This window comes from Schistocerca piceifrons, chromosome 1 (assembly GCF_021461385.2).
Source record: "Schistocerca piceifrons isolate TAMUIC-IGC-003096 chromosome 1, iqSchPice1.1, whole genome shotgun sequence".
Taxonomy (NCBI): Eukaryota; Metazoa; Arthropoda; class Insecta; order Orthoptera; family Acrididae; genus Schistocerca; species Schistocerca piceifrons.
Genome location: NC_060138.1, coordinates 309,392,827 through 309,405,271, shown reverse-complemented (window position 1 = coordinate 309,405,271; position 12,445 = coordinate 309,392,827). Strand labels below are relative to the sequence as shown.

At 44.0% G+C, this 12,445-nt stretch overlaps 1 protein-coding gene across 1 annotated transcript in view; it reads right to left on the bottom strand.

Annotated features, from left to right (window-relative positions):
- Positions 1-12,445, bottom strand: part of LOC124798620 — a 71,916-nt gene that overhangs the window by 5,999 nt on the left and 53,472 nt on the right. Inside the window, exon 3 of the mRNA XM_047262100.1 lies at positions 10,657-11,022. Within this exon, the coding sequence (XP_047118056.1) occupies positions 10,660-11,022 (363 nt within the window). The 3' untranslated portion in view covers positions 10,657-10,659. The remainder of the gene's footprint in view (positions 1-10,656; positions 11,023-12,445) is intronic.

The following is a 12,445-nucleotide window of genomic DNA, read 5'->3' as shown; positions in this document are numbered from 1 at the left end:
AAACACGAAGACATTATTGCACATCGTTCAGACTTGAATGACAACAGGTGTCCATCAACAGCTCCATCTTAAAACTGTATTTTAAAATGTGCAGATACATCAGTCTATGCACAGTTTTTCTCTTCTATCTACACATTTTATTTGATTTGACGAGGTGTACAAACGTATGTGTTACAACCAGCTCATAAATTCTCCACACCTAGACCGCATTGGTCTCTTCTACATCTCCAGTACATTTTGTCCCTGCATCCCACAGTCGACCCCCACCCCTGAGAATCCTTGTCTGCTGCCTGGCATCTTTCAGCACATCCTATAAGAAATGATTTCTTATTTATATTTTTATTCAATTAATGAGTTGTCTAAATATGTATGTTGTTCTTTTGTTGACATAAATCTATTAATAAACAGTAAAAGGCGTGCTCTGTATGGTGTCAACAGGGTGTTGAAAAAATCAGTGTCCAAACTAACAAGGATGATAAACAAGACAAAAGCAGATATATTTTGTAAAGCAACCATGTGTAAGAAACCGATACTGTGTGAACACTGAGCATGGATAAGTAATGTAGAAATAGAGCAAATAAAAGTCAATGTGTCTAATGTAGTTACACCATATGTTAGTCTGAGTATGTAGCATGCTGCGATGTCATACTGTTGGACACTGAGCCAGTAAACAGTAGGTAGCACTAGCGCTTACATGACAGCTACTTTGTCAGTGTGCAGCACTGCACATGTGGACGACCTGTACATTGACTAGCCAATTCTCCGACCTCACCCTATCAGACTTCTTTCCCTGGGGCTACATCAAAGCTAAGGTGTATTCTACGTTGACTCGGAGGTGGAATTTGTTGCAAGAATGCTTTTAGCAGCCACACAAATCCAGAACACACCAGGAATTTTCATGAGAACTTGAGACTTTCTCCTGTGTGGATAACAACTCTGCACTGAGGTTAATGGTACTCATTTGAACATTTATTGTAAATTGATAGTGAGCAGAACAATCAATACTCTAAGAATATGGATTTCCAACACATGAATGCATTTTTTTGTCATCAGTCTTCTGATTGGTACCACGAATTACTTTCCGGTGCCAACCTCTTCATCTCAGAGCAGCAGTTGCAACCTACGTCCTCAGTTATTTGCTGTATGTATTCCAATCTCTATCTTTCTTTACAGTTTTTACCCTCTACAGCTCCCTCTAGAACCATCGAAGTCATTCCCTCATGTCTTAATAAATGTCCTATAATTCTGTCCCATCTCCTTATCAGTGTTTTTCACATATTCCTTTCCTCTCCGATTCTGCGTAAAACCTCCTCATTCCTTACCTTATCAGTCCACCTAATTTTAAACATTCGTCTGTAGCATCACATCTCAAATGCTTCGACTTTCTTCTGTTCCGGTTTTCCCACAATCCATGCTTCAATAGGATACAAAGCTGTACTCCATATGTACATTCTCAGAAATTTCTTCCCCAAATTAAGGCCGATATTTGGTATTAGTAGACTTATCTTGGGAAAGAATGCCTTTCTTGTCCTAGCTAGTCTACCTTTGATGTCCTGCTCGCTCCGTACGTCATTGGTTATTTTACTGCCTACGTAGCAGAATTCCTTAACTTCATCTACTTCGTGACCATCAATCCTGATGTTAAGTTTCTCGCTGTTCTCATTTCTACTACTTCTCATTACCTTCGATTTATTCTCAGTCCATTCTGTTTACTCAGTAGACTGTTCATTCCACTCAGCAGATAATGTAATTCTTCTTCACTTTCATTCACGATAGCAATGTCATCAGCGAATCGTATCGTTGCTATCCTTTCACCTTGAATTTTAGTTTCACTCCCGAACCATTCTTTTATTTCCATCATTTCTTCCTCGCTGTACAGATTGAACAGTAGGGGCGAAAGGCTATGTCCTTGTCTTACACCCTTTTTAATACGAGCACTTCGTTCTTGGTCGTCCACTCTTATTATTCCCTCTTGGCTGTTGTACATATACACCCCTGGAAATTGAAATAAGAACACCGTGAATTCATTGTCCCAGGAAGGGGAAACTTTATTGACACATTCCTGGGGTCAGATACATCACATGATCACACTGACATAACCACAGGCACATAGACACAGGCAACAGAGCATGCACAATGTCGGCACTAGTACAGTGTATATCCACCTTTCGCAGCAATGCAGGCTGCTATTCTCCCATGGAGACGATCGTAGAGATGCTGGATGTAGTCCTGTGGAACGGCTTGCCATGCCATTTCCACCTGGCGCCTCAGTTGGACCAGCGTTCGTGCTGGACGTGCAGACCGCGTGAGACGACGCTTCATCCAGTCCCAAACATGCTCAATGGGGGACAGATCCGGAGATCTTGCTGGCCAGGGTAGTTGACTTACACCTTCTAGAGCACGTTGGGTGGCACGGGATACATGCGGACGTACATTGTCCTGTTGGAACAGCAAGTTCCCTTGCCGGTCTAGGAATGGTAGAACGATGGGTTGGATGACGGTTTGGATGTACCGTGCACTATTCAGTGTCCCCTCGACGATCACCAGTGGTGTACGGCCAGTGTAGGAGATCGCTCCCCACAAAATGATGCCGGGTGTTGGCCCTGTGTGCCTCGGTCGTATGCAGTCCTGATTGTGGCGCTCACCTGCACGGCGCCAAACACGCATACGACCGTCATTGGCACCAAGGCAGAAGCGCCTCTCATCGCTGAAGACGACACGTCTCCATTCGTCCCTCCATTCACGCCTGTCGCGACACCACTGGAGGCGGGCTGCACGATGTTGGGGCGTGAGCGGAAGACGGCCTAACGGTGTGCGGGACCGTAGCCCAGCTTCATGGAGACGGTTGCGAATGGTCCTCGCCGATACCACAGGAGCAACAGTGTCCCTAATTTGCTGGGAAGTGGCGGTGCGGTCCCCTACGGCACTGCGTAGGATCCTACGGTCTTGGCGTGCATCCGTGCGTCGCTGCGGTCCGGTCCCAGGTCGACGGGGACGTACACCTTCCGCCGACCACTGGCGACAACATCGATGTACTGTGGAGACCTCACGCCCCACGTGTTGAGCAATTCGGCGGTACGTCCACCCGGCCTCCCGCATGCCCACTATACGCCCTCGCTCAAAGTCCGTCAACTGCACATACGGTTCACGTCCACGCTGTCGCGGCATGCTACCAGTGTTAAAGACTGCGATGGAGCTCCGTATGCCACGGCAAACTGGCTGACACTGACGGCGGCGGTGCACAAATGCTGCGCAGCTAGCGCCATTCGACGGCCAACACCGCGGTTCCTGGTGTGTCCGCTGTGCCGTGCGTGTGATCATTGCTTGTACAGCCCTCTCGCAGTGTCCGGAGCAAGTATGGTGGGTCTGACACACCGGTGTCAATGTGTTCTTTTTTCCATTTCAAGGAGTGTAGCTTACCCCTACTTTTTTCAGAATTTCTAACATTTTACATTGTCGAACACTGTTTTTAGATCGATATATCGTATGAAAGTGTCTTGATTTTTCTTTAGCTTTGCTTCCATTATTAATCGCAGCGTCAGAATTGCCTCTCTCGTGCCTTTACCTTTCCGAAAGCCAAACTGATCGTCATCTAGCGCATCCACAATTTTCTTTTCCATTCTTGGGTATATTATTCTTGTAAGCAACTTGGATGCGTGAGCTGTTGAGCTGATTATGCGATAATTCTCGCACTCGGCAGCTATTGCTGTCTCCGGAATTGTGTGAATAGTGCTTTTCCGAAAGTCAGATGATATGTCGCCATACTCAAATATTCTACACACCAAAGTGAATAGTCGTTTTGTTGCCACTTCCAGCAACTATTTTAGAAATTCTGGCGGAATGTTATCCATCACTTCTGCCTTACTTGACCTTAAGTCCTCCAAAGCTGTTTTGAATTCTGATTCTATTACTGGATCCCTGTCTCTTCTAAATCGACTCCTGTTTCTTCTTCTAACGCATCAGACAAATCTTCCCCCCCATTGAAGTTTTCAGTGTATTCTTTCCACTTATTCACTCTCTCCTTTGCATTTAGCAGTGGAATTCCCGCTGCACTCTTAACGTTATCACCCTTGCTTGTAATGTCACTGAAGGTTGTTTTGACTTTCCTGTATGCTGAGTCTGTCGTTCTGACAATAATTTCTTTTTCGATGTCTTCATATTTTTCCTGCAGCCATTTCGTCTTAGCTTCCCTGCGCTTTCTATTTATTTCATTCCTCAGCTACTTGTTTTCTCTATTCCTGAGTTTCGCCGAGCATTGTAGCTCCTCCTTTCATCAATCAAGTGAAGTATTTCTTTGTTACCCGTGGTTTCTTCGCAGTTACCTTCTTTGTACATATGTTTTCCTTCCCAACTTCTATGATGGCCCTTTTTAGAGATGTCCATTCCTCTTCAACTGAACTGCCTACTGAGATGTTCCTTATTGCTGTACCTATAGCCTTAGTGAACTTCAAGCGTATGTCGTCATTCCTTAGTACTCCCGTATCCAACTTCCTTGCGTATTGATTCTTCCTGACTAATGTCTTTAACTTCAGCCTACTCTTCATCTCTACTATATTGTGATCTGAGTCCATGTCTGCTCCTGGGTACGCCTTACAATCCAGTATCTGATTTCGGAATCTCTGTCTGAGCATAATGTAATCTGAAATCTTCCCGCATCACCCGGCCTTTTCCAAATATACCTCCTCCCTTGTGATTCTTGAACAGGGTATTCGCTATTACTAGCTGAAAGTTGTTAGAGAACTCAATTAGTCTGCATTCCAGTCCCCCATGACTACTGGATTTTCATCCCCCTTTACATACTGTATTACCCTTTCAATATCCTCTCTGTCTCTTCATCTTCAGCTTGCGACGTCGGCATGTATACCTCAACTATCGTTTTTGATGTTGGTATGCTGTCGATTCTGATAAGAACGACCCTGTCACTGAACTGTTCACAGAAACACACTCTCTGCCCTATCTTCCTATTCATAACGATTCCTACTGATATTACACCAATTTCTGCTGCTGTTCATATTATCCAATACTCATCTCTTCTTTCCACTTCGCTGATACCCTACTATATCTAGATTGAGTTTTTGTATTTCCATTTTCAGATTTTCTAGTTTCCCTACCACGTTCAAGCATCTGACATTCCACGCCCCGACTCGTGAAACGTTATTCTTTCATTGATTATTCAATCTTTTTCTCATGGTAACCTCCTCCTTGGCAGTTCCCTCCCGGACATTCGAATGGGGAACTATCCCGGAATCTTTTTGCGAATGGAGAGATCATCATGACCTTCGTCAAGTACAGGCTGCATGTCCTGTGGATACACGCTACGTGTTTTTAATGGAGTTGTTTCCATTGCCTTCTGCATCCTCATGACGTTGACCATTGCTGATTCTTCCACCTTTAGGGGCAGTTGACCACCCCTAGGACAAGAGAGTGCCCTGAACCTCTGTCCTCACCTCCGCCCTCTTTGACAAGCCCGTTGGCAGAATGAGGCTGACTTCTTATGCCGGAAGTCTTCCCCTGTCAATGCTGATTATTATTCAAAATATAAGCAGCGGTCGGATTCGAATCCGGCACCAAATATGCTTTGACTATGAATCGAATGTGCTACTCCTAGACCATGGGTGCAACATGTGATTTCTTTGCGAAAGGTACTTGTTTTTGTTTCTGTCATTATCGCTGTTAGCTTGGGCACTGAATTTTTGTCTGTTGTTAATGTTGTGGTCTTCAGTCCTGAGACTGGTTTGATGCAGCTCTCCATGCTACTCCATCCTGTGCAATCTCCTTCATCTCCCAGTACTTACTGCAACCTACATCCTTCTGAATCTGCTTAGTGTTTTCATCTCTTGGTCTCCCGCTACGATTTTTCCCCCTCCACACACTGTCTATTGGTGAAAATTTTGGCTATGACTGTATGCAATACATGATACAGAAAGATCTATTTTGGATTTGACGTAATGTGATATTTGGACACATTAATAACATATCTAGTATTATTCGACGATTCGTTTGTTAAGACGGACCCGCCAGGTTAGCCGAGAGCGCTAGTGAGCTGCTTCCTGGACTCAGGTAGGTGCACCGGCCCCGGATCTACTCCGCCCATCGGATTAGCGACGAGAGTCGGTGTGCTGGCCAGCCTGGATGTGGTTCTTAGGCTGTTTTCCACATCCTCCTAGCTGATTACCGGGCTGGTTCCCACGTAACGCCTCAGTTACACGACTCGCAGAATTTGCAACACGTTCGCTCTCTTTCATGGTTTACAGTAGATGCAATGGGTACCCGTGGTCTAGGGGTAGCGTCTTTGATTCATAATCAAAACGTCTTCGGTCCCGGGTTCGATCCCCGCCACTGCCTAAATGTTGATAAATAATCAGCATTGGCGGCCGAAGACTTCCGGCATAAGAAGTCAGCCTCATTCTGCCAACGGCCTTGTCAAAGAGGGCGGAGGAGCGGATAGAGTTTCAGGGCACTCTCTTGTCCTAGGGGTGGGAAATTGCCCCTAAAGGCGGAAGAATCAGCAATGATCAACGACATGAGGATGCAGAAGGCAATGGAAACCACTGCATTAAAGACACGTAACGTGTATCCACAGGACATGTGGCCTGTATTTGAAGAAGTGTCATGATGATCTCTCCATTGGCAAAAGATTCCGGAATAGTCCCCCATTCGGATCTCCGGGAGGGGACTGCCAAGGGGGAGGTTACCAGGAGAAAAAGATTGAATAATCAACGAAAGGATAACGTTCTACGAGTCGGGGCGTGGAATGTCAGAAGCTTGAACGTGGTAGGGAAACTAGAAAATCTGAAAAGGGAAATGCAAAGGCTCAATGTAGATATAGTAGGGGTCAGTGAAGTGACGTGGAAGGAAGACAAGGATTTCTGGTCAGATGAGTATCGGGTAATATCAACAGCAGCAGGCAATGGTATAACAGGTGTAGGATTCGTTATGAATAGGAAGGTAGGGCAGAGGGTGTGTTACTGTGAACAATTCAGTGACCGGGTTGTTCTAATCAGAATCGACAGCAGACCAACACCGACAACGATAGTTCAGGTATAGATGCCGACGTCGCAAGCTGAAGATGAACAGTTAGAGAAAGTGTATGAGGATATTGAAATGGTAATGCAGTTTGTAAAGGGGGACGAAAATCTAATAGTCATGGGCGAATGGAATGCAGTTGTAGGGGAAGGAGGAGAAGAAAAGGTTACAGGAGAGGCTTGGGACAAGGAATGAAAGAGGAGAAAGACTAATTGAGTTCTGTAACAAGTTTCAGCTAGTAATAGCGAATACCCTGTTCAAGAATCACAAGAGGAGGAGGTATACTTGGAAAAGGCCGGGAGATATGGGAAGATTTCAATTAGATTACATCATGGTCAGACAGAGATTCCGAAATCAGATACTGGATTGTAAGGCATACCCAGGAGCAGACATAGACTCAGATCACAATCTAGTAGTGATGAAGAGTACGCTGAAGTTCAAGACATTAGTCAGGAAGAATCAACACGCAAAGAAGTGGGATACAGAAGTACTAAGGAATGTCGAGATACGTTTGAAGTTCTCTAACGCATTAGATACAGCAATAAGCAATAGCGCAGTAGGCAGTACAGTTGAAGAGGAATGGACATCTCTAAAAAGGGCCATCACTTAAGTTGGGAAGGAAAACATAGGTACAAAGAAGGTAGCTGCGAAGAAACCATGGGTAACAGAAGAAATACTTCAGTTGATTGATGAAAGGAGGAAGTACAAACATGTTCCGGGAAAATCAGGAATACAGAAATACAAGTCGCTGAGGAATGAAATAAATAGGAAGTGCAGGGAAGCTAAGACGAAATGACTGCAGGAAAAATGTGAAGACATCGAAAAAGATATGATTGTCGGAAGGACAGACTCAGCATACAGGGAAGTCAAAACAACCTTTGGTGACATTGAAAGCAACGGTGGTAACATTAAGAGTGCAACAGGAATTCCACTGTTAAATGCAGAGGAGAGAGCAGATAGGTGGAAAGAATACATTGAAAGCTTCTATGAGGGTGAAGATTTGTCTGATGTGATAGAAGAAGAAACAGGAGTCGATTTAGAAGAAATAGGGGATCCAGTATTAGAATCGGAATTTAAAAGAGCTTTGGAGGCAGAAGGGATAGATAACATTCCATCAGAATTTCTAAAATCATTGGTGGAAGTGGCAACAAAACGACTATTCACGTTGGTGTGTAGAATATATGAGTCTGGCGATATACCATCTGACTTTCGGAAAAGCATCGTCCACACAATTCCGAAGACGGCAAGAGCTGACAAGTGCGAGAATTATCGCACAATCAGCTTAACAGCTCATGCATCGAAGCTGCTTACAAGAATAATATACAGAAGAATGGAAAAGAAAATTGATAATGCGCGAGGTGACGATCAGTTTGGCTTTAGGAAAAGTAAAGGGACGAGAGAGGCAATTCTGACGTTACGGCTAATAATGGAAGCAAGGCTAAAGAAAAATCAAGACACTTTCATAGGATTTGTCGACCTGGAAAAAGCGCTCGACAATATAAAATTGTGCAAGCTGTTCGAGATTCTGAAAAAAGTAGGGGTAAGCTACAAGGAGAGACGGGTCATATACAATATGTACAACAACCAAGAGGGAATAATAAGAGTGGACGATCAAGAACGAAGTGCTCGTATTAAGAAGGGTGTAAGACAAGGCTGTAGCCTTTCGCCCCTACTCTTCAATCTGTACATCGAGGAAGCAATGATGGAAATAAAAGAAAGGTTCGGGAGTGAAACTAAAATTCAAGGTGAAAGGATAGCAACGATACGATTCGCTGATGACATTGCTATCGTGAATGAAAGTGAAGAAGAATTACATGATCTGTTGAGTGGAATGAACAGTCTACTGAGTAAACAGAATGGACTGAGAATAAATCGAAGGTAATGAGAAGTAGTAGAAATGAGAACAACGAGAAACTTAACATTGGGATTGATGGTCACGAAGTCAATGAAGTTAAAGAATTCTGCTACCTAGGCAGTAAAATAACCAATGACGGACGGAGCAAGGAGGACATCAAAACCAGACTCGCTATGGCAAAAAAGGCATTTCTGGCTAAGAGAAGTCTACTAATATCAAATACCGGCCTTAATTTGAGGAAGAAATTTCTGAGGATGTACGTCTGGAGTACAGCACTGTATGGTAGTGAAACATGGACTGTGGGAAAACCGGAACAGAAGAGAATCGAAGCATTTGAGATGTGGTGCTATAGACGAATGTTTAAAATTAGGTGGACTGATAAGGTAAGGAATGAGGAGGTTCTACGCAGAATCGGAGAGGAAAGGAATATGTGGAAAACACTGATAAGGAGAAGGGACAGGATGATAGGACATCTGCTAAGACATGAGGGGATGACTTCCATGGTACTAGAGGGAGCTGTAGAGAGCAAAAACTGTAGAGGAAGACAGAGATTGGAATACGTCAAGCAAATAATTGAGGACGTAGGTTGCAAGTGCTGCTCTGAGATGAAGAGGTTAGCACAGGAAAGGAATTCGTGGCGGGCCGCATCAAACCACTCAGTAGACTGATGACAAAAAAAAAAAAAAAAAAAAAAAAAAAAAAAAAAAAAAAAAAAAAAAAAAAAAAAAAACAAGGAAAAATAAATAAAAAAAAGTAGATTCAAACAGCTGTGGTACCGGCAGGAAAGACATTCGGCCACCCCTTCCAACTAACCTTGCCAAATCCAATTGTAACCACGCCGACCCTGCGAAAACTGGGGGCAAAGGCGCAAGCAAAAGAAGAAGTTCTTTTAAGACAGCTATGCTGACATTTGCATGCGGGAGTGAAGTGATGTGCGCTAATTTCGAGAACTTTCATCTGAGTGATCATATATTCCCATATTAGATTCTCGACCGACAACTTAGATGAGCTTCCACCTCACAAAGCTCATAATAAAGAAAATGTGCGTCACTATCGTATTGGTGGAAATTTCCCTGCTACCTTAAATTTTATAATGAAATACTTGGACATCTGCCAGTCCACCCGCAATAGAATAAATGTACGTAACTATTCAATTAATTGTTGGTACTGCGGGTGCCAGGTTGAGATTCATTGGGAGAGTCCTTAGAAAATGTAGTCCATCAAGAAAGGAAGTGGTTTACAAAACACTCGTTCGACCTATACTTGAGTATTGCTCATCAGTGTGGGTTCTGTACCAGGTCGGGTTGACTGAGGAGATAGAAAAGATCCAAAGAAGAGCGGCGCGTTTCGTCACAGGGTTATTTGGTAAGCGTGATAGCGATACGGAGATGTTTAGCAAACTCAAGTGGCAGACTCTGCAAGAGAGGCTCTCTGCATCGCGGTGTTGCTTGCTGTCCAGGTTTCGAGAGGGTGCGTTTCTGGATGAGGTATGGAATACATTGCTTCCCCCTACTTATACCTTCCGAGGAAATCACGAATATAAAATTAGAGAGATTTGAGCGCGCACGGAGGCTTTCCGGCAGTCGTTCTTCCCGCGAACCATACGCGACTGGAACAGGAAAGGGAGGTAATGACAGTGGCACGTAAAGTGCCCTCCGCCACATACCGTTGTGTGGCTTGCGGAGTATAAATGTAGATGTAGATGAGTGAAAAAGTCCACTAGCTACATTGTTCATTGACCACACTGGTATACACTGTAAACAATGTCAAGTTACCTGTTAGTCCTGCAGGTCCAGCATGTAAATCGCGATCCTGTCGTGCGGCTGTGGCGGCTGCGCCGGCATATCGGTTTGACAGTACGGCTTCTCGTAGACGAGCCGCATGCCCGCTTGCTGCGACAGCTTGGCGGAGAATGCGCTGGTACAGAGGATGAGCGCCAGCGGCAGCCGCAACTCCTCCTTGGCCATCCGCAGCGACTCCGCCAACAGCGCCGCAGCCAGGCCGCGGCCGCGCGCCGAACTAGCCACGGCCAGGATGCGCACCTCGAGCGCGCTCCGAGCAGCCGTCCGCGACCACACGTCCGCCTCGGCCCACACCGCGCGCAGCACGCGCAGCACCGTGCGCAGCACTTCGTCCTGCGGCTGCAACACCGGCACACCCTCCTGTCAGTACAGCCACAGAGTGGAAATGCGGCTGGAGTTATCCAGAGCTGTGCAAAACAGATTTTGTGTTGTCACCATGGTCACGTAACCACTGGAAGGTGAAGGTTTGCCCGTGATGCTCCCTATTAATTTTGAATGTCATTACATGACTAGTGCTGTAGATTTTATTCAATACCTGAAATAAACTAGGCTCTTTCCTTGTCCACGTGACACAGGTCAGATGTACCTGGTGTTATTAGGAAATGGACATGTATCAAGCTATCAGGCATTATACAACTGGGAACTAATTACATGTGGGGTCCCACAAGGTTCCATTTTGAGGCCATTACTTTTTCTTGTGTAAATCAATGACCTTTCATTAGTACCATTACCAGATGCCAAGTTCGTTTTGTTTGCCGATGATACATACATTGCAATAAATAGCAAATCAACTGTAGTCTTAGAAAGATCAGCTAATAAAATATTTGTGGAGATTAATCACTGGTTTCTAGCCAATTCCTTCTCACTAAACTTTGAAAAACACACTACATGCAGTTCAGAACTTGTAAGGGTTGTCCCACGAGTATATGCCTAACCTACGATGACAAGCAGATAGAAGAAGTGGACAGTGTTAAATTCTTGAGATTACGGCTTGATAATAAATTCAACTGGGAGGAGCACACCACAGAACTGCTGAAGCGACTTAACAAATCTCTATTTGCAATTCGAATAGTGTCAGACATATGCTTACTTTCATTCCATAATGTCATACGGGAATACTTTTTGGGGTAATTCATCAAGCCAAGCTAAAGTTTTCCGGGCACAAAAACGTGCAGTAAGAGTTATATGTGGTGCGAACTCAAGAACATCCTGCAGAAGCCTGTTTAGGGAACTAGGGATACTAACTACTGCTTCCCAATATATGTATTTCTTAATGAAATTTGTCATTAAAAATATATCACTTTTTCAAACCAACAGCTCAATTCATGAAATCAATACTAGAAATAAGAATAACAAGGATTTAAACTCACTTAGTCTTGTACAAAAAGGTGTGCATTATGCAGGAACATACATTTTCAGTAACTTTCCAGCAGCCATAAAAATCATAACAACCAATGAAATTCAGTTTAAGAGACCCTAAAGGATTTATTGGTGGCCAATTACTTTTGCTCCGTTGATGAATTTCTCAGAAAAACCAACTGATTTGTGTATATACATAAGTACAATATAACTTCTGCACAATGTCAGTGCATTTATGTGTTCCTTATAAATATGTGTGTGTGTGTGTGTGTGTGTGTGTAAGTACAATCTAACTTCTGCACCATTTCAGTGCAGTAATGTGTTCATTGTAAATAAGTATTATATTAGTTGTATTACACGTTTAGTACCTTATAAATAAATAAAAAAGCTTTTTTATTTTAAA